The sequence below is a fragment of the Xyrauchen texanus genome, chromosome 3, assembly GCF_025860055.1.
Source record: "Xyrauchen texanus isolate HMW12.3.18 chromosome 3, RBS_HiC_50CHRs, whole genome shotgun sequence".
Classification (NCBI taxonomy): domain Eukaryota; kingdom Metazoa; phylum Chordata; class Actinopteri; order Cypriniformes; family Catostomidae; genus Xyrauchen; species Xyrauchen texanus.
In genome coordinates this window covers 29,343,461-29,371,082 of record NC_068278.1, presented here as the reverse complement: position 1 = coordinate 29,371,082, position 27,622 = coordinate 29,343,461, and the positions used below count along the sequence as shown (strand labels likewise).

The window sequence follows — 27,622 nt, the reverse complement described above, 5'->3', positions numbered from 1 at the left end:
GAATGCTGTTCTACAAACATTGGTCATTTTATTTTCAAAGGACAGATTGGTATCAAATATAACACCCCAAGTTCTTTGCTGTTGAAGATGATGTAACAGTACTTCATGTTTATAACAATAACTTGGGGGTGTAGATTCATCTGTAATGCCCGCATAAGAAACAGTATCGAATCGGTTACCTAACGTAACCTCGGTTCTCTCTAGATGAGGGAACGAGTATTGCGTAAGCTAGCTTACGCTACGGGAAAGATTCATCTTTTCTGAGATATTGAAGCCAAAAAAATTATCCTTAATTTTGTATCATTTGTCAACGCAGTGCAGCAACTGCAGTCCTTGAGCGGGCTAGCTAGCGAGCTCATTGGTTGCTCTGCGGCAACTGCTGCAGCCTATACACAAACTTGGGCGAACTCGCGTCCAATGAGAAGCGTCCGCGCGCTTACTGCATCAAAGCCCGCCAAAATGGGTGTGGCTAGAGTGCATATAAGCGTAGTTCGTAGGCTGGAACCCTGGTTTTCATTGAATGAAGCTGAAAGTCGCCGTGGGCGTGAGACACGTCGGCTACGCAATACTGCTCCTCATCTAGAGAGAACCGAGGTTACGTTAGGTAACCGATTCGTTCTCTTACGAGAGGTTCTCTCAGATATGCGTAGCTAGCTTACGCTCACGGGAACCCATTGTCAACGCCGCGCGCCAAGCATCCACTGCATGAGCCCGGGTGGGGGACCCGGGAGCCCTTGTGAGTGGGGAAATAATATTTGGCCGGCAAGAGTGCGGGCCAGTGTGTGTGTAATACATAAGCACATAGTGGGAAGGGAACGACAGAGCGGCGGTGCCGGTCTGTGTGGAATGAGTCTCACCAGGGGAGCTGTAGCGTATTAAACCTCTAGTAGTTTTGCCTGCAGGGCGGGCACTTCCAGATTGTAAAATCTGACAAAGGTGGAGGGGGAAGCCCAGCCCGCTGCCACACATATGTCGTGAATGGAAATCGCGCTGGACCATGCCCACGATGAGGCCATGCCTCTAGTGGAGTGAGCCCTAATGCCCAACGGGCATGGCAGGTCTTTTGACGCGTATGCGGCAGCAATAGCGTCCACTATCCATCTAGACAGTGTCTGTTTCGAGGCAGCGAGACCTTTGGTGCAGCCTCCGAAGGAAACGAAAAGCTGCTCAGAGCGTCTGAAAGAGGCGGAGCACGCAGTATACCATCTCAGTGCTCTGACTGGGCAAAGGAGATTGGCGTCGCGTTCACTATCGGATGCTGGCAGCGCCGATAGGGAGATGACCTGTGCTCTGAAAGGAGTACCGATCACCTTGGGAACATAGCCGTGTCTAGGCTTTAAAATGACCTTGGAGTCACTTGGTCCGAACTCAAGACACGCAGCGCTGACAGACAGCGTGGAAGGTCTCCCACACGCTTGACTGATGACAGGGCAGTCAGAAAAACGGTTTTGAGTGAAAGGTATTTCAAATCCATGGATTGAAGCGGTTCGAAAGGGGGCTTTCATAGTTTCGAGAACTATAGAAAGATCCCAGATAGGAACCGATGGGGGCGCTGGGGTTCATCCTTCTAGCTCCCTTGAGGAAGCCGGATGACCAGCTCGTTTTTTCCCAGTGACTGGCCATGCAGGGGTTCAGCTAACGCCGCGACGGCCGCCACATACACTTTGAGCGTGGATGGGGATCTGCCCTTATCCAGCAGCTCTTGTAAAAACACGAGCAGCGACGACACCCCACATGTCCGTGGGTCCAGGTCTCTGTCGGTGCACCATTTTGAAAACACAGACCATTTTGACGCATAGAGTCTTCTCGTGGAAGGGGCTCTAGCGCGTATGATGGTGTTTATTAACCCTTCTGGCAGAGCGACGGGTAGTCGCTGATCACCCACGCATGCAGCCCAGCTCTGGGTGGGTATGCCAGATCGCGTCGCGAGCTTGAGAGAGGAGATCTGCTCTCACTGGGATGGGCCACGGCGCTGTCAGTGACAGCTGCGTAAACTCCGGGAACCATGCTGATTCTCCCAACGCGGGCTATGAGGAGCACCGAGTGACGCTGCTTCCTGATCCTCTGCATTACCTGTGGCAATAGCGAGACGGAGGGAAGGCGTAAGCGGGCGGTTGCGCCAGTCCTGGGCCAGCTGCCCTCGCTGAGAAAAATATTGGGCAGTGAGAGTTCTCTTCTGACGCAAAGAGGTCTATCTCTGCTCTGCCGAATATGCCTATAACTTCTGGACTGTTTGAGCGTGCAGGGACCATTCCCTGGAGGAATATTGTCTCTGGACAGTCTGTCTGGGCCGCCGCTCAGGTGGCCTGGCACGCGCGTCGCCCTCAGCTGAACGCAGGTGGCACTGGGACCAACTCAGTATGCATTTCGTCAGATGGAAGAGGTTCCTGGATCTGACACTGCCCTGACGGTTTAGGTAGGATACCACAGATCTGTTGTCCGAACGGACCAGGACGTGGTGACCCTGAATGACCGGGAGGAAGCGCATGCGCGCACTCGACCGCTATCATTTCCAGACAATTTATGTGAAGGAGCTTTTCCTGAACTGACCATAGACCAAAACCGGAGAGCTCTCGCGAGACCGCTACCAACCCGTGTTGGACGCCGCCTGTCGAGATGACTTTTCGGCGAGATACAGCTCCCATCGTCACTCCCCGCTGATACCATTCGGCCACTGTCCAGGGCTGCAGAGCTGAAATACAGGTCTGAGTCACTTTGATCGGCTGGCGGCCTGTGGCCCAAGCCCGGCGAGACGCGCGGGCGCATGCGCAGTAAACCCAGCTGAAGTACTGCTGCGGCTGAGGCCATGTAACCTAGCACTCTCTAAAATTTTGAGAAGGCGTGAGGCTGTTCATCTGAAAGGACGCGGCTAGTCGCTGAACATGGCACGCGCGCTGTGTAGATAAGCGAGCCGTCATTGCCACGGAGTCTAGTTCTATTCCAAGGAAGGAAATTGCCTGACTGGGCTGTAGTGAGCTCTTGGTCCAATTGACTGCAAGACCCAAACTGTTCAGATGGCTGAGGAGAACTGTTCTGTGAGACAGAAGCTCCGTATGTGACTGTGCCATATTCAGCCAGTCGTCCAAATAGTTCAGAATTCGCAAGCCCTGACTCGCGAGGGGTGCGAAGCCAGCATCCATGCACTTCGTGAAAGTACGGGTGCTAAAGACAGGCCGAACGGAAGGACGGTGTATTGATAAACCTGGCCGCCGGCTGAATCTCAAGAATGGCCTGTGACGGGATTTATCTGAATCTGAAAATAGGCATCTTTCAGATCGAGAGAGATAAACCAGTCCCCTGGCGCTATGCGCGAGGAGTTTCCTGATTGTAAGCATTTTGAACTGCCTTTTGCAAGCACCTTGTTCAAACCCTTGAGATCTAATATTGGTCTGAGGCTGCCGTCTTTCTTGGGAACAAGAAAATAACGGCTGTAAAACCCCGACTCGCCAGCTCAAGGCGGCACTTCTCTATGGCCCTTTTGCACAGAAGGTTGTTATTTCTGAACGAAGCATGCAGGCTGCTTCCGTGTTCACAATAGTTTCGAGCAGCTCTGAAGCGGGAGGGCGGCGATCGAACTGTAGCAAATAGCCCTGTTTTATTGTGCTTAACACCCATTTGGATATCCCTGGGATAGCTTCCCACGCTTTGAAGCGTAACGCTAGAGGGTGAATGGCCAAATCGCCCTGATTGCTGCATACAGCAGCTGAGCAGAATGTGTGAGCGCTTACTGTGCTTATGCATGACTGCTCGCAGACAGCAGGGACAGGCTGTTCTGTGAGTGACTTCCGATTGATGTGAATGGGGAAAGAGTCACATCTGTTAAGTGATGCGCGAGCATAGTCACGGGCACGGACTTACATACAGAGAAGTGTTTGCTGGCCATGTGACAGAGCCGGCAGAGAATGGGCGCCACGACGATTGCGTGAGCGCGCTTATTGACTCTAACACTCGAGCTGGCTGTGTCCGCTTTACGTGAGTGGGCTCTGATCGGACACGGAAGTGTAATGCTTGTGTGTAGAGGTGAACACTGGATTGTGGGCACATTTTCTACACATAAGGCTGGTCGTGTGACAGAGCTGCCAGAGAAGGGCGCTACGACGGATTCGTGGGCTGCTTATTGACTCTAACACTCGAGCGGGCTGTGTCCGCTTTATGTGAGTGGGCTCTGATAGGAACACGGAAGTGTAATGCTTGTGTGTAGGGGTGAACACTGGATTGTGGGCACATTTTCTACACATAAGGCATGTTTGCTCTTTACAAGATTTCTTGGGTCGCCGTGAAAACGGCGCTTGAGTGCAGGCAAGCGGGCAGTATCACCGCTTGTTGGCTGCTGAATCCACCACTGTAGTAGCCTGAGAGAGGGGACTGACAGGGGGCGAAGCTTTGACGGTGGTCCGGCCGCGGAGGGACTGAGCCGTCGTTTTTTCAACAAGGCTAGGTGGACTTCGGTTGCTAGGCGGTCTGCGGCGGCTGTCTGAGCGCGATCGAGGGCGGCCGCCCTGTCGACGCTGAGAAGTCTGACTTTGTTGAGCTGGGCGCTGTGAAGAGGCTCGTGCAGGAGGCTGGTCACATGGGCGGCCTGCAGAGGAGCTTAGCTGACGCCGCAGGAAGAGGTTCATGGCTTGGGTGGCTATCTGGACTTCTGAAAAGCGGTCAACAATGCCACTCACCGCGGAGCCGAAGAGACCGGTCGGAGAGAGTGGTGCGTTGAGGAACGTGGAGCTTCTGCTTCTCCCATGTCGGCTAGCGCTAGCCACAGGTGTCTCTCGGTCACAGTCAGCGAGGCCATGCACTTCCCTAGAGCTTGGGCTGCAGCTTTGGTGGCGCTGAAGGCGATGTCCGTCCGCTTCTTAGATCTGTAACAGCCTCTGGATGCCTGCCTTTCTCATCCCACTCCGGAGAAGGTCCGCTTGGAGGATCTGTAAGACGGCCATGGAGTGCAGAGCAGATGCGCTTGGCCGGGCGGCGAATAGGCGCGCCAACATAGGCGGAAGTCGCTCTGCAGGCCTTAGACGGAGCACTGGCTTAGACTGCCATCTCGCGGAGGGCGGGCAAAGGTGTGCTGCTACCGAATCCTCGACCGGAGATGGAGGAGTAGCCCTTCTTGGTGGCGCCGCCCACCGGCTGAGAGGGGTGGAGACGTGGGAACGGATCCTGGCCGAGATAGGCGCTGCTCCACGCACTTTGCAAGCTCAGTGTGGAGGGAGCGGCCCGGCCGCTGGTGTTGCGCTGGCGATGGCTCTGAAGAAAGCAGCCGCCGAGTCTGTTGGGAGCCTGCTCAGGGGCGGTGACCACTGAGCCCGAGGCGGTCGACGGCCTGTGTGAGGAGGCGTGTTAGTTCCCTTCGACTCGGCGCTGGTCCTGCTGGATTCCTGGGCCGAGGAGGAGGCGTGGAGCCTGACCACCTCGCTGTCCGAGCCATGATGGAACAGCCCTTATCCTCCGCCTCGTCCTCGAGATGGCCGCAGTGCGGCCGCTGGGCGGCAACTGCGCGGCCCGGGGAGGGGAGGGTGAAAGCGATGCTCGAGGGAGAGGCTCCGCAAGGCAGTCGCTTCTATCACCGGTTCTGGCAGCCTTTGGGAGCGGCGCTTTTCCTGCACGGCGGAACGGAAGGCGCGCGGGCGGCTTCGTTCTGAGCGCCGAGTCGAGCCCGCAGGGTCGACATCGGAAGCTCCTCGCAGAGGTCGCATCCGCCTTCAGCGAGGGCGAGCTCTGCATGCCCCAGTCCCAGGCAGAGAGCGCAGATGATGTGGCGGTCTCCGGCGCTGAGAGGGGCGCGCATGAAGCGCAAGTGGTGCGAGGCATCTTAAAAAGACGCCGTTACTCTTTTGTGAAGTTCGTTAAGAACTAGCTTGCTCTAAAAAGGATACGTCGCCGGATGGCGTAGCTCGCAGGATGGCTGAAGGTGGCGGAGATGGCCGGCTTCTTCGAAGCTGTCCAAGCTTGCTAGATGCCCCTCGAACGGCGACGCGGCTTCCGGTTCAGAGATGTGAAGAGCTTCGCTGAAGAGATGAAAATCAGGGTTCCAGCCTCACTAACCACGCTTATATGCACTCTAGCCACGGCCATTTTGGCGGGCTTTGATGCAGTAAGCACGCGGACGCCTCTCATTGGACGCGAGTTCGCCCAAGTTCGTCTATAGGCTGCAGCAGTTGCCGCAGAGCAACCAATGAGCTCGCTAGCTAGCCCGCTCAAGGTCTGCAGTTGCTGCACTGCGTTGACAAATGATACAAAATTAAGGATAATTTTTTGGCTTCAATATCTCAGAAAAGATTAATCTTTCCCGTAGCGTAAGCTAGCTTACGCAATACGAGAGAACCTCTCGTAAGAGAACTACTGGCTTATCTTTCTCACTGACCTCCACTAGCGTTCAGATGCTTGTTTCTAATTTGTTTGTTGTTGTTGGTTGTTATTGAGGAGTTAGGTTTTGAGATCGATGTGAATTCCTCACGCAATTGTTTGTTGTTGTTGGTTGTTCTTGACAAGTGGTACTTTGAGATCGATGAAATAATCAGTGTAACACAGAGGAGAAAAACAGGTGCGTGCTGTAAAATGCACACAGTTTAATCGCGATAAAAATAGAAAGCAGATGCACGAGGAAAATGCACAGTTGAATTGCAATAAGAGAATAATGCAAGGGGAAACCCGATGCACGCTGAAAAATGGCAGATGTTAAAGATTAAAGGCTGAAAACAGATATATAAGCAATGCTAAAAAAGCTAGCAGGCTACAAAAATAGACTCAAGCTAGGTGCCAGAAGCAACAGGTAAAATACACACAGATGAAACAGTAGAAAAGCATAAGAATAAGAGAATAAGTATAAGCAATGCTAAGCAGGCTACAAACACTTGTGCAACGTGCCGTCAACAACAGGAAGTCCGGTGATGTATACAGTGACGAGTGAGTGAAGAGTATGTACCATAATGTTGCTGAACCTAGACCTGGCCAATTGAAGCCAACACAGATCCTAACACTGCATCCAGAGGCTTGTACAGGGGGCACTATGCACGAAGGGTGCATCGCTTAATGCGCTTCCCTTCTTACCCTGTCACGTCCATTACTTTGGAATCGGGTAAAACTGGACTCATCAGACTACATGACCTTTTTCCATTGCTCCACAGTCCAATCTTTATGATACCTAGCAAAATGAAGTCGTTAACCTCACTAACAAGTGGCTTTCTTGTGGCCACACATCCTTTTAGTCCCAATCCTGTAAGTTCTCATCACATTGTGTGATGCTATATCGGTCGGCTTTTCACCGCTATATCGGTATTGTCGTATATTTTACCAATATGCGCAGATATAAAAACTATTTTCAGAACATATAATGCAGAAAACAATGCTTTAGAATTGGTGTCATTATGTAGTTTGTCCAGCAGAGCGTGCTCCGACTCCATTGTTACAGAGCTGACACTGAACTGATTGTGGCTCTGCAGACAGGGCGGAGTTAAGCGGTGCGGATTTGAGCAGTGTCTTCCTGGTAAGTTGCAAACTAGTTTGTGAAATACATACTGGAAAGTTCATAAACAATGACCCCATATTTTCCCTTTTCAATATAACTAATATAACGTTAACCATGTCCCTGACAACCATGTCACTCATGTCTGTTTGCCGTTAGCCAGCTATAGTATGTCAGTGCAGTGAGTAATGTAGCATATTGAAAGGTAAGAATCAGTGCATCTTTTTGCAGCTCATCAGACAATGGTGCAGTGGTGGATTGTGTTTGTTGAGTGTTGATTTCACGCTATGCTGTTACCTAGTTGGTGAGACAAAATGCTGGTCCATTTTTACTCTCTGTGACAAAGAGGTTATGGCTAACTAGCTAGCCACGTAGCTACTTTTATTGCTTGTCAGCTGAGTGGAATCTAATGTGTAAACATGTATTCAACAAACTGTTTTGTTCATGATTCACAGTTTGGTACCCCCTTCAACAGAACAATTACCGTCATTGCATTTATAAAATGTAATATTTAGACATCTTGAACTTGTATAGCAGAATACAGTGTAACAACGCTGCCGCTGTTTTTCTCTTGTCTCGGCAGGTGTAAATGCTTAAATTAGTCACAATAATTGATTGGCAGTATAAGTCAAAAGTCAGAATTGACTATTACTAAACAGTAATACTGATGTTTATTTAACTATTTATTTTTATTCTTTATTTTAATGGTTAGCATTTGACTGATACTAAACAGTACTGATTTTGTTTAGCTATTTATTTTATTTTTATTTATTCTTTATTTAAATGGTCAGCAACTGAGTGATACTGAACAGTACTGATGTTTATTTAGCTATTTATTGTATTTTTAATTATTCTTTATTAAAATGGTCAGCAACTGACTAATACTGAACATACAGTACTGATGTTTTTTAAGCTATTTATTGTATTTATTTTCTCAGTATTCATTTCTAGAATTTGTTGACAATGTCTAATAATATTGTAAAATATTGTTTGATAAAAATATTTGTTTAAGAAAGCAGCCTTCTGAGTACCTTTGTATAGTCATATCAGTGCAGAATTGGTGAACAATCCACATAGAAAAGGTCTGTTTTCACACCAGCTCAAAAATTTTGTATATTGTTCACCATATTGGTAATCAGTGAATTTTGCCCCTCTAAAATCGGTATTGCTCCCATATCGGTCAGGTTTTAATTGTGTGTGGAAATATTCTTACTTTCACTATTAAACTTAGCCGTGAGTTCTACTGTCGATTTTTCAAGACTTTTAGTGATCTCCGATCACGATGATTAAAGATTTTTTTGCAACCACAATTCTTCGCGAAGCTGGCGATTCACCACTATCCTTCCAGGTTTTAATAATGCGCTGAAAAGTTCTTAACCCAATTCTAGTGATTTCAGCAATCTCCATTGTTATTTTCTTTGCTTGATGCAGGCCCCTTCTGAAATACAAATTCCTAAAAACAACTATTTGAAACATGTCTGTTTAAAATAGAGATTATCTGCTATGTTGAAAGCACTGGGTATATAATACAATTTCAATAATGCCAAGAGAGACATTTAGTAGGAACCTTACCTGGACAATATCTGAGCTGAAACCCCCACTGAGCCAGATCCAATGAAAGATGGGAATTAGGCTGTATCCTGCTACTGCACATAATATAACAGAGTGCAGCTTTTGCCACTTCTGGGTTAAGTAATGAGGGTGTATCTGAGCGAAGAACCCAGCCAGCATCATGGCCAGAACAGTTACCAGATACACCTGCCGCCAGTACTGCAAAGACAGACATAAAAATCATTACAAATTGCCTTTAAACTACATTAACAAGGAGGCCATCTTTATGGGCATAACACAGACAGACAAAAACATATACTGATGCACAAACAAATTTCACTTGTTCTGCAGGAGAGAGCCAGTGCAAGAAAAAGCAAAAGAGAAAACAGTTTCTCTTTCTCTTGGGGCACTTGGCTGATTGAGTAGTCATCCAAAAAGCAAAGCTAAACACTTGGCAGGGGGAGAGTGGAGATGGCTCACCCACGTGTGAATGTCATATGGTGGGGAACAGGAGTGACAGAGTGGGTCCACGAAAGCAGCCATCTGCTTTGGGCTGGAGCAGATTTATGCCGCATTCTGGGGCACAATAAGCCAGCACTTCCAATATGTGGGGAGAACCATGTGGAGCAGCGTGGCCAAAAGCGATGGTGCTCGGAAAATTGGAGTGGAGGGGACGAGAGCAAGCAGCAAGATTCAAGTTTTCAGAAAACTGCACCAAAATCTCAAAACAAAGAAGATTCAAAGCCAAGTGGCACCTCTTCAGTTTATACAAGCAGTGCACAGGGAGTCCAGAGGGGGTCCATTGTTCAAACTAACAGGAAGGGAGGAATAATGTATCATACAGCTTAATCAAATACATACGGCTACAGTGCCACAGTTATTTCACAAGGAATGTCAATATGGTACACCTCTTAATGTGTGCACTTTTAACGTTCTTCTGTTTAAAACCAAGGTAACACTTTACAATAAGTATGTATTTGTTAACTACATTTGTTAACATGAACTAAGTCAGAGCCGTGTTGCAGTGGGTTCTGCTTATGACATGTAAGAGCCGTTCGCTCATGGGGACACAAGTTTGTGTCCAGCCTGGGTCATGTCCCAATCCAATTTGCCAATTAAAAAGTTATCTGCATAAATCTCCATTCCATCTGAACTCAATACAGAGAAATTGTGATTTTCATCACTAAACAAATATAAACAAAGACTCTCTGTGCAGTATTCACAGCACAAATCCACACCAGATTGTTTTACCCCAGAAATAGGTGAACTGTTGCACTGTATCTGTTGCACAGGTAACATATGAAAATAAAAGCAGGCCAACCATCTGCTGCTAGAGACCACTGTGGGACGATGTACCTCAAGCCACCTAATTAATCTACCTCTGCTCACCATTTTCATAACCTCCTACTGCACACAACACACACAGTGTAGATCTCTCCATGTCATTCACACAAAACACTTTATGACCTACTTGAATCCAACTCTACCTAAACATTTATGGAATCTTATGAATAGGTAGTTTACCTTCAGCTCCGACCCCCCCACGACCCAGAATGGTTTAACTGGGGCACTCTGTTCACCCTGCACTTACTCCACCACCTCTGTCACAGAAACTTCACGTACGTTATTGCAATAGAATATGTAGAATACTCCTGAAACGTAACAGCCAAGAAATCCGACTGAGATTCCAGCGTAGTTCAGCGCCATCCAGCGGTGACTGATCTTTTCAGAGCGGTGGCAGCAGAAGAGGTGATAGCTCACAGAGCATGCACACCTGTGAAGTGTTGAAACACAGACATGCCCATTTATAATCTACGGAGTCACATACATGCACAAAATGTTCACAATCTATAAGAGCAGTATAGGAACCACTCAAACCTGCATTGTGAACCTATGCACTTTTTTATTTCCCGTTATGTGATTGTATGTGTAGGCCTACAGTTAAAGTAAGAAGTTTACATACACTTAGGTTGAAGTCATTAAAACTAATTTTTTAACCACTCCACAGATTTAATATTAGCAAACAATAATTTTGGCAAGTTGTTTAAGACATCTACTTTGTGTATGTATGACAAGTAATTTTTCCCAACAATTGTTTACAGACAGATGTCACTTTTCTTTTTTTCACATTTCAATTTTAATGGACTAAATCACAATTCCAGTGGGTCAGAAATGTACATACACTTTAACTTAAAAGTGTATGTACATCAAGTTAACTGTACCTTTAAGCAGCTTGGAAAAATGCTGAAAATTATGTAAAGTCTTTAGACAATTAGCAAATTAGCTTCTGATAGGAGGTGTACTAAATTTGAGGTGTACCACCTGTGGATGTATTTTAAGGTCTACCTTCAAAACTCAGTGCCTTTTTTCTTGACCTCATGGGAAAATCAAAAGAAATCACCCAAGACCTCAGAAAAAAGATTGTTGACCCCCACAACTGGTTCACCCTTGAGAGCAATTTCCAAACACCTGAAGGTACCATGCTCATCTTTACAAACAATAGTACTCAAGTATAAACACCATGGGACCATGCAGCCATCATACTGCTCAGGAGGGAGATACATTCTGTCTCCTAGAGATGAACGCAATTTGGTGCGAAAAGTGCAAATCAATCCCAGAACAACAGCAAAGGACCTTGTGAAGATGCTGGAGGAAACAAGTAGACAAGTATATATATCCACAGAATAACGAGTCCTATATTGACCTAACCTAAATCTACCTGCTCAGCAAGGAAGAAGCCATTGCTCCAAAACCGCCATAAAAAAGCCAGACTACAGTTTGCAACTGCACATGGGGACAAAAATCTTACATTTTGGAGAAATGTCCTCTGGTCTAATGAAACAAAAATTTAACTGTTTGGCCATAATGACCATTGTTATGTTTGGAGGAAAAAGGGTGAGGCTTGCAAGGCGAAGAACACTATCCCAACAGTGAAGCATGGGGGTGGCATCTTTGTTGCAGGAGGGACAAGTGCACTTCACAAAATAGATGGCATCATGAGGAAGGAAAATTATGTGGATATACTGAAGCAAGATCTCAAGACATCAGCCAGGAAGTTAAGTTAAGTTACCGGTAAGCTTGGTCGCAAATGGGTCTTCCAAATGGACAATGACCCCAAGCATACCTCCACAGTTGAGGCAAAATGGCTTAAGGACAACAAAGTCAAGGTATTGGAGTGGACATCACAAAGCCCTGACGTCAACCTGATCGAAAATTTGTGGGCAGAACTGAAAAAGCATGTGTGAGCAAGGAGGCTTAAAACCTGACTCATTTACACCAGTTCTGTTTGGAGGAATGGGACAAAATTCCAGCAACTTATTGTGAGACGCTTGTGGAAGTCTACCAAAAACATTTGAAACAAGTTAAATAATTTAAAGGCAATGATACCAAATACTAACAAAGTGTATGTAAACTTCTGACCCACTGGGAATGTGAATAAAGAAACAAAAGCTGAAAACTACTATTATTCTGACATTTCACATTCTTAAAATAAAGTAGTGATCCTAAAAGTCAGGGAATGTTTTTTACAATTATATGTCAGGAGTTGTGAAAAACTGAGTCTGTGTTTGGCTAAGGTGTATGTAAACTTCTGACTTCAACTGTACATACAGTATGTGTATATCCTAGGAGAGATTGTGGTAGTTGAGGCACTTTGTCTAATCTGAATGTTGAGAAGAGCAGCCAAAGACAAAAGCAGTTATTTTCTGTCTATACCGAAGGCACTATTGCAGCCTAAAACAGATATAGAATTAGGTCTGAGTTTAGGAGGTGATAAAATCACCTTTTTCAATGCTAATCCTTGGCCACAGTGAATGTGGAAAATGTGCAAAAAACTGTTTTGCATATCACAACCATCATTTTAGCCTTTCTGATTAAGAGCACTGATCTATCATCAGTTTTTATTAAAAGGACAATCCAAACAAGCACCCATGGCTACTCATGTCTTATTTTTACAAGTCAAATCATACATACTGCTGTAGGCTATGCACTGCTTGTCAAAGAACAAGTTTACGTTCTGACATGCTTAAAAATTTATGTAGGGTTCGCATTTGCAAGTGAAAATTATTTGCATGTGAGAATGTGGAAAATTATTTGGCTGCATTGGGGCAAGCATTTACGCATTTAAAATACAAAATATAAGTAACAGTATTCCACTATAGTTACAATTTAAATCATTGGTATTTAGTATACAATTACATTCAAAAAGTATTTTGATTACTGAAGAGATTACTTTGCATTTTATTGTCATTTGTTTCATTTAATATTTACTCCTTTCAGATGGAAAACATTTATACATTTAAATGATGCGATCCAAAGTGCATTTGAACAGCGGTGAAACACTTTCTTATGATGTGTTACATTCATACGAGCAGACAGAGAAGTTTGAAGTAAGTTCGGAGCAGAAGAAATATAAATAAACCTTGTGTAAATCTTTACGCTAAGATAAAATGCTATTTCTAGTCATTTTTCATGCACGTTACCAGGCATGATCGTAAGAAAATTCACGAGGCGAAAGGCAAAAATCATATTCTTGATAATAATGTTTATATTGTTTTCTCACTATAATATACCTGAGATATAGTATATTTTTCAATATTCTAGTCCTTGAATTACAGGTGTATACCTTAAAACCCCTTTAAAAACCTTCAAAAACAGCATGCATTTCTGTTAATTAGCAGCATTCTGACATATACCCTTGATGTATTTCTTAGATATCTCTTATATGATATGTCTCTGGCATGGTGTTTTGCCTTAATGAGTTAAATACCTTTGGAGCTTGTATTTTCTTTCATTAATCAAATGATAATGTGAAGGAACAAACAAGGCGGCCTCATTATAAGGGTTCGCTAAAATGTGGGTGAAAAGTAAAAGGTATATGGTGAGGACGAGGCTGTTTGTCTCTTACACAAATGTTTCTAGGTTGAAGTGTTCTTACCATGAACTATGACATATGCCCAAATTACCAATTACCAGCTGATATTTAAAAAAATAGACAGGTGGGGGATTTTCCACCAATATTTAATTAACGAAGGAAATAAAACATATTGGTGGCGAGAGAAAGAGACAAGGGCAATAAGCCCATATTGATAGGATAGCATCTTGCTGTTGATGGAGATTTGTGGGATGCACATCCAGGGCACGAAGCTCCCGTTCCACTACATCCCAAAGATGCTCTATTGGGTTGAGATCTGGTGACTGTGGGGGCCATTAGTACAGTGAACTCATTGTCATGTTCAAGAAACCAATTTGAAATGATTCGAGCTTTGTGACATGGTGCATTATCCTGCTGGAATTAGCCATCAGAGGATGGGTACATGGTGGCCATAAAGGGATGGACATGATCAGAAACAATGCTCAGGTAGGCCGTGGCATTTAAACGATGGCCAATTGGCACTAAGGGGCCTAAAGTGTGCCAAGAAAACATCCCCCACACCATTACACCACCACCACCAGCCTGCACAGTGGTAAAAAGGCATGATGGATCCATGTTCTCATTCTGTTTACGCCAAATTCTGACTCTACCATCTGAATGTCTCAACAGAAATCGAGACTCATCAGACCAGGCAACATTTTTCCAGTCTTCAACTGTCCAATTTTGGTGAGCTCTTGCAAATTGTAGCCTCTTTTTCCTATTTGTAGTGGAGATGAGTGGTACCCAGTGGGGTCTTCTGCTGTTGTAGCCCATCCGCCTCAAGGTTGTGCATGTTGTGGCTTCACAAATGCTTTGCTGCATACCTCGGTTGTAACGAGTGGTTATTTCAGGCAAAGTTACTCTTCTATCAGCTTGAATCAGTCGGCCCATTCTCCTCTGACCTCTAGCATCAACAAGGCATTTTCGCCCACAGGACTGCCGCGTACTGGATGTTTTTCCCTTTTCACACCATTCTTTGTAAACCCTAGAAATGGTTGCGCGTGAAAATCCCAGTAATTGAGCAGATTGTGAAATACTCAGACCGGCCCGTCTGGCACCAACAACCATGCCACGCTCAAAATTGCTTAAATCACCTTTCTTTCCCATTCTGACATTCAGTTTGGAGTTCAGGAGATTGTCTTGACCAGGACCACACACCTAAATGCATTGAAGCAACTGCCATGTGATTGGTTGATTAGATAATTGCATTAATGAGAAATTGAACAGGTGTTCCTAATAATCCTTTAGGTGAGTGTATTTCTTAGATATCTCTTATATGATATGTCTCTGGCATGGTGTTTTGCCTTAATGAGTTAAATACCTTTGGAGCTTGTATTTTCTTTCATTAATCAAATGATAATGTGAAGGAACAAACAAGGCCGCCTCATTATAAGGGTTCGCTGAAATGTGGGTGAAAAGTAAAAGGTATATTGTGAGGACGAGGCTGTTTGTCTCTTACACAAATGTTTCTAGGTTGAAGTGTTCTTACCATGAACTATGACATATGCCCAAATTACCAATTACCAGCTGATGTATGTTTTTTAAAAAATAGACAGGTGGGGGATTTTCCACCAAATATTTAATTAACGAAGGAAATAAAACATATTGGTGGCGAGAGAAAGAGACAAGGGCAATAATCCCATTGGTCAGATAGTGGGCAACAAGATAACAAAAAGGTATATAACTGAGAACTTAGGATAATGGGTCAGGACAGACAGCTGGCTGGACTCGTGTTTGTTGGTGTTCAATAAACTACAACTTTGGCATCTGGAACTCAAGACTCCGAGAGTTTTCTTACATCTTAGAGAGATTCATCGCGATTTTCCACGACAGAGACAGCACTCAATCAAGCGTGCTCTCTCTTTCTCAAGCAAACGCAAAGACTGAGAGTGAAGCAGCATAGGCTGATATTACCACGTAAAGATGATTTAAGTGGATTTTCTTGCTTGTTTTTTATCTGTCAAAAAAGACAGGCAGCGTTTCAATTATCCATCAATGTTTTTAAATTTGTTAAATGATGGATGTCTTAAAAAGGTGGCGCTCATGCTCGAGACGCAGAAAAAGTAGCGATACCTTCTGCAACGGTCAAAGACAGTTGTATAACGCATGTTTAAATATAAAAACTATTACAAAACTGCATATACAAATGCAAAAACAGGCATCTTCCATGAAAAATGTGTTTAATGTGTGTGACTGTGTGTCAAATTTAAAACTGAAACTTTTGTAAAATGACATGAAATGAAGCTTTGATGTAAGAGATCTCACTGTCCAACAGGTTGTCGAAGTAGATGGCTAATAGTACTTTTACAGACACACAACAACAAATACATCTCCAGAATGCTAAACATATACATTCTAATAAAAATATTGATTCCATGTAGCTACATAAATATCTTCATTACCAAATTATTACCAAACTCACTGATATGTATGTAAAATATAAATGTAAACAGCTACGTGCTAATCATGTCGAGCTAGCTAGCCTGCACGTGAACCACCAGAAACGGGTTCACGTGCTGGCTTAACCGTGAAAGTAAATTTACCATTGAAAAATCGTTCGGGTTTGTATTGAGACTCATGAGTAAAAACAGGCTAATAGAGAGATTATTTCAATGTAACCTGAGGTTTAATCCCTGTCTGTCTTCTATTGTTCTGTGATAATTGTATCAATCCTCTCAAATCAACAGTTAAATCCTATAATATTATTTCGAACATTTTATAATGATAAAGCTAATATAAATTCTAATCAATAATATTTTGATACCTAATTTCTAAGTCTTGAATGGGCTTTCCTCCCATTTATTAGTTAATTTGGTCTATAGATGCGGCACATGAAAAGTTTGTATTATTATTTATTTTTTTTTTTTACTCTGATCAGCAATAGGCACATTCAACCACTCTCCATCATGCTCTGTATATTGCCCCAATAACATCTAGTGAAATGATTCCTTCCTGCTGAATGTTTAATTTTGATTTATTTATTTTTCCTCCACCGAAAATCTCAGTTAGGAAAATACTAGTGTTTATGGCTGCAACATCACATTATGTTTTAGCACGTTGTTCAATGAGTTGAGACCTGTAGGTGGCAGACTGCTGTCAACACCTTTTAAAGAAGACATCTTTTCATAAACATCTCAGGTGTAAACTTGTGTGATACTCCTCTGGGGCTACAATCACACTCAGTCTTCCCTAAGCTATTACACCCAAAATAATTACATTCTCAAGTGGGAGTGTGTTCTTCATTAGCACTCCTAATTCACCTTTCAGCACTTCTCTCTTCAACAGGCTGTCAACAGCATTGCCAAGGCAATTTGTCTGACTCCAGCAAATTCAATGTCAGCAAAAGAGTGGCATCACATTTTTGGTTCCAGTGTCTTTCACCTATGATATTTGTACTAAATTATACTGTCTAGTGAAATTTGGTTCCAAAATAAATCAGAACTAGTTTTTGTAAGTTGCTAGGTCAATTTTGTATGTTTAATAACTTGAACTGAAACTTTGTTTTAAAAAAGTAAAGGAATTTCAGAAGTATCCAAAACTTCTATATTAAGAAGTATTATATCCAGCAAAAAATAGTGATTTTGATAATTTTGTTTATATCATGTGCACTCACAGAAGATGAAGAAGATAGTCTGTAGAACAATAAAATATATTTTATTTTACATGGGGCAGTTCGCCTTATGGACAGGGGCGAAAATTTCATCAAAATGTTGGGGGGGACAATAAACATAACAATTCTCAAGAGCAATTTTTGAAGGGGACACCAAGGGGTTTTTATGGCGTTGGAAGATGGACAAAACAGCGCAAGCACAAAAACAGCGCGCAAGTGAATTTCAACAGTGTGTGCACCATGACACAGCTCGCACGTAAAATTTAAACCTGCAGAACTTGCAAATCACAAACTCGAGCACAAAAAATATGATTGTGCACACAAATAAACAAGTCCCACACACACGCAAGTTATTTTCTGCATGCGCGCAGAACTGTACACACGCGCGAGTTCTTTTCTGCACATGCGCGCGCAGATCTGTACACACGCACAAGTTATTTTCTGCACACAAGTCGGTTTTGACACTCATGGGTGGGGCCCAATCCTTTCTGTTAACAAATGCTATTGGCTGCTGACCAAATACTGTATTGATTGGCTGCATCTCTTTGAATCTCTCATGATTGGCTTTTGTTGGACGAGAACAGACAGAAAGCGGGAACTTTTTATTTTTGACAATTAAAAACATACAAAACTCTCTTAGTGGAGAAATAAGAAATATACATAAATTGGAACAATACAATTATTGTCAGTGTAAATGAAAGAAAATTGTCCCCTACACAATACTGAACAACAAAAAGCAAACAACAAGGGGGTATTGGTTTAAAAAAAAAAAAATCTCGAGATCAAAAGGCTTGAGAAAAAACTTTTATATTAAAGAAAATTTTTAAATAAAAGCATCCTTTAGACGTAGCATACAAGTGGATATTTGAAACAAATTGGAAACAATTTATCTATCACATAGAGTAAGTATGATTTCAACCATTTACACGTAAATGCCCCAAAAATGTATGACTATGTAAAGAGGTTATGGTTTCTTTCTAAATTCCTCCTTAATTTTTTTTAGCTGTAAGATGTCTTGTGTGTATATATATATGTGTGTGTGTGTGTGTGTGTGTGTGTGTGTGTGTGTGTTTTCTGTCTTTGTTATGTAGCAAGGCGTTTAGTGAACCTTTTTAGAGGTACCCTATCTATCCATATCAATCCATCTAACGTTAATGTTGAAGGGAACGTTAGTGTTTCACAAAATGGTAAGTGTAGATAGCTAGATGCCAGATAGTTCCCAGCTTGTTTGTGTGGTACTGCAAGGGCCATCCACTACTCATCAGCCTCTACATTAATTCATAATATAGATGAAATGCAGGCTCAGAGAGGAAGCCAGTCAGTCTTGGGGCTGGGAAAGCAGAGCAGGTGCAGCAGAATAAGACCAGGTTAGGAAATCAAGTGTACATAAAATATAATATTATTACAGGAATGTCTCTCTGAAATGTTTGATTCTGATTTGTCAGTTACAACATTATATGACCGATAATGATCGTCGTCAGTAGCAAGGCTTTATAATGACCGCGCATCCGGCCCTTCTTTCATGTTTCTTATCACACTTCAGATGGACGCGCTCTTGTTTTATTCAAACGCAGCTAGTGTCATCTTGCCTCTCATATATATATATATCAGTGGGGATTTCTTTAAGACTGCAAGGGAAGCTCAGCTTCCCCTCTAATGTCAAAAAAATAATGGTCAAATATGTACTATTGTGTAAACAATTTATTGACTAAAAATGCGTTAGAACACGTTCATCTCGAAGACGAGTTCGTTCAGAATCAGCTACATTACATATAGCAGGTCGGCTGACTCGATTTACTTCTCATACATTCCAGTAGCGTCAGTGCATTTCCCTGTTGAAGCCGAGCGTCCATTGACTTCAATGGGGCTGCTCTGAACAGTTTTTTCAGTGCTCCGAAAATAGACGGTCATTGGATAAATGCTGCGATTATGTTCCGCCCACGGACACTCAGCGTCTCAGGGGGTGAATGAGGAGTGGGCTGGCCCGGACTCCGGGCTTCTGCGTGATGATTGGAGGATCTGTCGAAAGACTGCATCTCCTTTTGATTGACAGCGAATCTGTACTATAAGAAGTCACTGAAGCTATTTCGCGCTCAGTCCCATCGCGGATTTCTCAAGTGTAGTCAAAAGACAAACTGCTGCAACCTATTTCTTTATATCTGGCTGGCGAAATTGCTAGTCAATTTGCATAATACATTTCACACAATTATACACCACATTCCTTGTTTCAGTTTTACCAAGTTTAATATATTTTGTTTTAGAGCGTTCGTTCATTCGTTCGTTCGTTCATTCATTCATACAGTAGGCTAGGCTAGCGTCGTACGGGTGAAACTGCGCACGATGGCAGACGGTGCTAATATTGTCGACCTGATTTTGGCGAAGCCATTTGAAAGTCTTCCTTACGAGGAAAATATTAGAATTAAACAGCAGGGCAGATCAACTCCTAAGATTGATTTAGTGCAAAAAATAGGGAAAAATAACAGGTCTTTTCAGCTCTCCTGGTATGACAAAGTTAGCTGGCTGACTTGAAGTGCTGTGACAAATAAAATGTACTGCTGGCCATGCCTCTTGATGAAACCATCTCACGGATGTGTTCTTTGGTCAAAAGTGGGGTTTGGAGATCTGACTTTGACAGGGCATACAAAAGACATGAAAAGAGCAATGAACATGTGAGTGCATGTGCAAGATTAAGTTGCATGGGCAGGATCAGGGTTGAGCATGCAATCAATGAAGGTGCTCGCATTCAAGTGACTAAACATAATGAAACAGTCAAACAAAACAGGGCCTTCCTAAACCGCCTTATTGATGTAACATCCTTGCTTGGCCGACAGGAGCTGTCATTTAGGGGACATGATGAGAGTAGTGAATCATCCAACAAGGGAAATTACAGGGAGTTCACAGAAACATTATCTAAATATGACTCTGTACTGTCCACACAATTAGAGTCCTCAACTGTGTTTTCTGGTATGTCCCATACTATTCAAAATGACTTGATCTCTGCTCTTGCAGCCACCATTTCTGATCAGATCAGAGATGAAATTCAGGATGCTCCCTTTTTTGGATGGCAGGTGGATGAAACAACTGATAAATCCTGCCGTGCCCAACTCTCTGTCATTGTTCGCTATGCGGATAGTGCAGGTAAAATTCAGGAGCGCTTTATTGGATTTTTTTATGTTTCTGGAGGCCGAGATGCTCAGTCCGTTTTTGATGTTTTAAATGAGAACATGCAGGCCTACAATTTTAAGGATAAGCTTGTGGCACAGACCTATGATGGGGCTGCTGTCATGGCTTCAGCACTCAATGGTCTGCAGGCCAAAGTGAAAGCAATAGCCCCAAGTGCAATGTTTGTGCATTGCTATGCACACAGACTGAATCTGGTGCTGTCACAGGGGGCTAAATGCTTGCCTGAGTGCAGAATTTTTTTGCATCACTCTCTGGGTTTGGCACATTTTTTTCAAAATCCACAAAGAGGACGTCTTTTCTGGAGTCTGCAGGCTGTTCAAGGTTGCCCAGAAACGCTCCTACTCGATGGAATTTCACATCACGGATAGTGAGCACTGTGGCAAACAATTATGATGGCCTCCTGCAGACATTTGAAAACATCATTGCAGACACGACAATTGATGATGATACACTGGATTGTGCCAAAGGCTTTCTGAGGAAACTGGAGGATTTTGAGTTTGTGTTCATGTTGTACACATATGAACAAATCTTCACTGAGACTGATGTGGTCTTTGATGTTGTCCAGCAGAGGGCGATGAATGGTTTTTACTTGCATTTGTCAAAGAGAAAAGGTCAGAGGGGGCTTTCCAAGCTGTTTATGCCAAAATAGCAGATCTCACATCAGACCCACGAGATGAGCCCATGAGAAAGCGCCGTCTGACCCAATTGCAGGATCCCCAAGAGCACTACAGAAATCTCTACATGGCCATCCTTGATAACATCTTGGAGCAGATTCCTCAACGTTTTTCAAATTTGGAAAGTATGCTCTTCTTAGAATTAGTCAATCCAGGGAAATTTGATGACATGAGACAAGAATTTCCAGAGGAGGCCTTCCAAAGTGTCCTGAAAAGTTATGGCCATCACTTTGATTCAGGGAGACTGAGGTCTGAACTTCAAGTCCTGTATTCAGATCAGGACTTGCAGGGTAACAGGGGAAAGCTGTGTGATTACTTGGTGTTCCTCAAAGACATGGAGTTGGACAGTGCAATGCCTCAGCTTTACAAACTGTTCTCATTAGTGGCAACAATTGGAGCTACATCTGCAGGTGTAGAAAGGAGCTTCTCCTGTTTAAAGCGCCTCAAGTCCTACACCCGTAACACAATGGGCCAAGGTCGTTTAAGCAGCCTAGCTCTGCTGGCCATTGAGAAGACACTGGTCAAGTCACTGGAAAAGACGCCTAGTTGGTACGACAGAGTCACAGTGCATTTTCTCGAAAAGGAACGTAGGGCAGAATTTACTTTTAAATAAGTTTATAATGTAGGCCGAAAATGAGCTTCCCTCTTTGAAAGACCAGCAGCCGCCATTGATATATATATATATATATATATATATATATATATATATATATATATATATATATATATATACGTGTGTGTGTGTGTGTGTGTATGCACAAAACATCTTACAGCTACAAGAAATTAAAGAGGAATTTAGAAAGAAACCATAACCTCTTTACTGTCTGCAACATCCTTCCTACTTTCTGTCTGTTCTTGTCCAACAAAAGCCAATCACGAGAGATTCGAAGAGATGCAGCCAATCAATACAGTATTTGGTCAGCAGCCAATAGCATTTGTTAACAGAAAGGATTGGGCCCCGCCCCTGAGTGTCAAAACCGACTTGTGTGCAGAAAATAACTCGCGCGTGTGTACAGATCTGCGCGCGCGTGTGCAGAAAAGAACTTGTGCGTGTGCAGAAAAGAACTCGCGCGTGTGTGGGACTTGTTTATTTGTGTGCACAATCATATTTTTTGTGCTCGAGTTTGTGATTTGCAAGTTCTGCAGGTTTAAATTTTACATGCGAGCTGTGTCATGGTGCTCACACTGTTGAAATTCACTTGCGCGCTGTGTTTTTGCGCTTGCGCTGTTTTGTCCAACATTAAATGCCACAGGTTTTTTGTTGTTGCCCCGTTTGCATTTGTATTATTTTATTTCTTAAACAATTATTTTAAGAATATATCATTATATTATTTACAATACACATATTTTAATGATATTTTAGGGGGGGACAACCCTCAGAAAGGGGGGGTCCTGACCCCCCCCCCGACCCCTCCGCGATTTCCGCCTATGCTCATGGATGCCAGCCGAATTGGTACCAACCCTAATATTGGACCCTTTTACTAGTGGAATATATTCAATCATGGCTGACTGTGAATAGCACCATAGTGCAATAGAGCTGGTCAGCCGTGAAGTACATTTTTAGGCGAACCCGGAAGGCTAATTCTCTATGGGTTCCCTCTGGATTGTTCGTATGGGTTTCACAATGGGGTGTTTCAACTTATGAGTAAAATAAGGTCTGTTGTAAACATGACAATAAGTGGATGTTTGGTTCTACACCATAAATTAATAATGTTTTTAAAAAGTATGCAATTTAATATGGCTTCAAAGTTCATGTTTGAGGTAGGACTGTGTATAAATCCATGTATCTTCAAGTAATGTTTACCACAGACCTTTTTTTACTCATAAATTGAAAAATCCCATTTTAAAAGCCCATAGGGAAATCCTGAGGGAACCCATGGCAAATTCTCTTCCAGGTTTTTGGACTACAACCTAAACCGCTCTATGGGGCAACTGAAATCTTGCTTTTACATGATTCTGCATCCACACCGCTAGGTGCCACTATACACACACACACACACACACACACACACACACACACACACACACACATATATATATTATATATTTTTTTTATTATTTTATTTTTTTTTTTTTTACTGAGTAGGGATCAAGTCCAATAACAAGAACAAGAAGAAAAATTCCAGTGAGTAAAAGACATTGCAACACTGACAGCGGCCTTGCGAAGGTTCGTCAGTGCTCCCCTGCTCTAGTCGCTTTTATTTATAATCTCTGCCACAAGACATCTGCTGCCGCCGTTCCTCTGTCTTTGCCATCCACACGGAGGGTCCACATCAACGTTTCCACCACAACCTGCACCGAAGTCCAGCTTGCAGGCAGAGATGCCACACTTTGCTCCAATAGGATGTGTGTCATATTCGATCCTGCTTCCCGCTGACTGATTAGCAAGATACGGCGACGGAGAGAGGCTTTGTGAGCACTCATTCTCAGACTGATATTTACAAGATAAGAGTGCCTTTGTTTGTTTGGTGTCTGGTCACAATTCTATATTGGGCAGCTGACGCTTTAAGAGAGCTCTGGAGCTGTGTGACAAGGCCCAGTTTTTTGCCAGTTCCTGAACAGTGGGAAATCAATATGGCTCCTGCAACAGCCTTGACACAAAAATGCCACTTGCTATGTTTTTTGTTTTTTTTTGCTGTGAGGACAGATGTCCTTAAAATATACATGTGTTCTCTTTGTATGTGTTTGCGTGTGGTGGAAAAGGTATATTTATATTTTTCATGAAAGAAAATGAAAAAGACGCCCCTATCCACATGTTATATCCATTTGATTTCACATGAACATTTATCTTCAATGAATAGTTCTGAGTTCAATACACATTAAGCTCAATCAGCAGCATTTGTGGCATAATGTTGATTTCTACAAAAGTAAATTTTGACTCATCTCTCCTTTTCTTTAAAAAAAAGCAAAAATCAAGATTACAGTAAGGCACTTACAATGGAAGCGAATGGGGCCAATTTTGGAGGGTTTTTAAGGCAAAAATGTGAAGCTTATAATTTTATAAAAACACATGAATTATTTTGTTAAAACTGATCATTTTTATGTTTATGGATTGACCCCATTCACTTCCATTGTAAGTGTCTCACTACAATCCAGAAAAGAAAAGGAGGGGCAAGTAAAAACTTATTTTTGTGGAAACCAATATTATGTTACAAATGCTGTCGATTGAGCTCGAAATATTAGTAAAAAGTAAAAATAGTACTAATAGTAAATATTTACCATGTGCAGTTGTGCAGGATTTCTACCTGATTGACCTCTTGACTACTTGGTGTAACCCAGTGTACTTGATTTAGTTGCAATAAATAATCATTTTGAATGAAATAAAACCAGTTAATTTGGATTTTACCACATGAAGTTCCTTTTTATAGTGTGTTAACAGTCTTTTGTTGTGTTCAACATATTTTTCTGCTTCATAGAGGTTTAAATGAGTTCAAAGGATGACTGGAGATTTCAGCTTAGTCTTTTTTCTCTGAGAAAGTTCCATCTGCATAACAATATTGGGAGGAATTGAGCTTTAATATAAAGGCATCCTCTTACTATTTTCACTTACAATTATCTCTTCAATAAGATGTGCATCTGGTTCCAAGACTATAATTCCCCAGAGGCCAAAAGAAAGGGAAAACAATTTCCACAATAAGCAGGAGATTAGGTCAGACAATGCAATTGTTCTTCTGCATTTAGCATTTGCTGGAACGAGATTAAAATATTTTATATTAACAACTGTTTGCTGTATGTCACTTTTGCTGTCAGCATGAAATACTCTAAATCCTCATCTATGGAGAAAATCATAAGCCTGACTATGGGACTCAACTAGACATGCTAAGCTTTTCGGCACCGGGTAAGTTTTCCCCCCTTACTTTTAACAATGCCAAATATGCACTTTGTTCTAAAACTGATTATTATTACGTATTGCTCTTCCGAGCCCCATTTTTCTTCTATCACATGAATAAATAAATTATTCTGAAGTTATTAAAGAATAGCTCTAGAGGGAAAACTTTTCCCTGTTAAGTTCAGATCCTTTTTTTTCTATTTTATTCCCATTTTTTTTTTATGTATTTTCACAATAATATTATGCTGAAACGAAAAAAAAAAAAAAAAAAAACTGTGTGATGTACCAACTACCAATGTTCACCTATAAATATACATGAGATGCTGACTGTCTTCTTAGTCTGTGGCGTTTTAATATAAACTAAAATGATACATTTTACTGTTGATACAAATGCAAGGCGAACTCTGATTGAAATCATTTTCCTCCTGTAGATGTCACTCTGTATCTATTTTCTATCACACAATAGGCCTTCTTATTTTGATTCATCCACCAAATTGCTATTCAGTCAACTGTGCAGTTTGTTTTTAAAATAGATTCATTGCGATATCAGAAGATAGTGTTTGCTAAAAATGTAACACACAAAAGCTAATATGTAGCAGGCACCATTCGACGATAAAAAAAATATTATAGATTTAAAATGTAATGTATAATTTTATAAAATTAACACATCCGAAAATAATTAACCATAAACAAATATCAAAGATAAAGTATCCTGATTTAGATGTGTACCTCATCTTTGAGATGTGTGCCTGAGCAGAGTCCTGAAGTGTACGGCTGTGATGGTGAATGATTGTGTATGAAGGTCTAGAAATAGCCACTAGGTGGTACTGTGGCAACTAACTATGTTGTTATCTACCGTCACAGCTCATCTTTTCTCAAATGGCCAAAAGTATTTACTTTCGTAGCCTTCACTGTTAAATAAAATCATTTTCATATAAAATAAATCCTCTTGAAACATTATCAAATGAAGTACTACAATGGAAATCTGAAACGAATGTATTAATTTGCTTACACTGAGATGTGAAGAATAACTCACTAAGATGAGTTCAATGGAACAAATTAGTCAATTGTCAAACACATTTTCTTGTATTTAATACTTGAATAGTGATACATTTCTTATTTGTGTGCTTTTGGGGAACTCTTATCATAGTAATTTATTTTGTCATTCTGACCCTGCGGTTGAACAACCTTCAATACTGCGAATGGATTATTGTTTTTATTCGATGGGGTATCATCATGTTGCAGTCAGTTCATTGTATAGATTAGCATTACCTAGCAACTCCACAATAATGTATTTCTCACATCTTGAGGGGGTAGTCAGTATGAATGATGTTTCTTTTTTCATTCGTGAATGATTACTCCATCTAGCACAGATGCCAATGGAAATTACAGTCTTCTCTTCACAAAATGAATTACACTAATGTTTTTGAAACCTCCATGCAAGATGACTGTTGATGCTTGGTGGTAGATTGCCCAGGACCTGCTGCTTTTCCCTGATATGGAGAGGGGAGAAAGAGAGAGTGTGTTTTGGACAGTGCAGCAGCAGGGAGGGAGCCAAGGAGGGGTGTCTGCCCTCCACGGCGCTAGCCTCGGCCCTGAATCTCCTCTTGCCACAGGACTACCCCACGCCCAGACCTGTCTGCGCGATTGGCACTAATTCAGCAGCGCCAGAGTCTGACCTCAGTTGCAGCGGTGCTTCAAGCTCTAAGGAGATCCAAGGCAATGCAAGGGATTCACCTCAACCAGGGCGGGGAGGGATGACTGAGTAGGTGGGGGTGTCTCAAGGTCAGTTAGCGGGGTCTGGGAATTGGGGTGGAAGGAAAGACTAATGAGATTTTCACTCTCCCTTTCTCTCCAGTGCTGGTGGCATCACCTTGCAACTCCTTGTCAGTCTACCACCTTTCATCAGCTAAGAAGGACAGAGGAGTGTAGGCGGCCAGAAAAAAAAAGAAAGAGGAAAAACTGTTTTTAACAGGACTGTTAATCTATTTGGACTGGGGTAATAGAACATTTGCCTGGCACCTGCAGAGACTCATCTGCGGGAACTTGGGGTTGTGACATTCTGCCTAAATATGCTGAGCTTTCTCTCACCTCTCATCAAACATTGTGATCTTTATGGACTGTATCATATTGTGCCGTAATGTGCTTTATTGTCCACAGAATAAGCTTTTCTTAAAGGTAATTGGAAACCTGAAAATGGCTGCTATCGGCTGATTTTTAAATACATTATTTCTGAAATGTGGCCTGGGTAATGACCCTGTCGGTGTAAAATGTAAGATTTATCTTGGCAGACAAAATTGATCCATTTCACCTTTGTCTAATGGAAATTTTTATCAGGGATTATCTGTTTATGTAAATGAGCGATTCCCTGGAACAGGGAAATAAAAGGAGTTTGAGAGGGCAG

The 27,622-nt window shown here is 42.6% G+C and overlaps 1 protein-coding gene across 1 annotated transcript in view; it reads right to left on the bottom strand.

The window, feature by feature from the left end:
- The window catches only part of LOC127624489 (progestin and adipoQ receptor family member 3-like), a 34,731-nt gene extending 7,384 nt beyond the window's left edge, over positions 1–27,347 (bottom strand). The window contains exons 1-5 of the mRNA XM_052099288.1: positions 27,310–27,347; positions 10,634–10,784; positions 9,027–9,229; positions 4,100–4,113; positions 2,745–2,819 (exon numbers count right to left, since the gene is read on the bottom strand). Of these exons, the coding sequence (XP_051955248.1) occupies positions 2,745–2,819; positions 4,100–4,113; positions 9,027–9,229; positions 10,634–10,784; positions 27,310–27,347 (481 nt within the window). The remainder of the gene's footprint in view (positions 1–2,744; positions 2,820–4,099; positions 4,114–9,026; positions 9,230–10,633; positions 10,785–27,309) is intronic.
- Between the last annotated feature and the right edge of the window lie 275 nt (positions 27,348–27,622).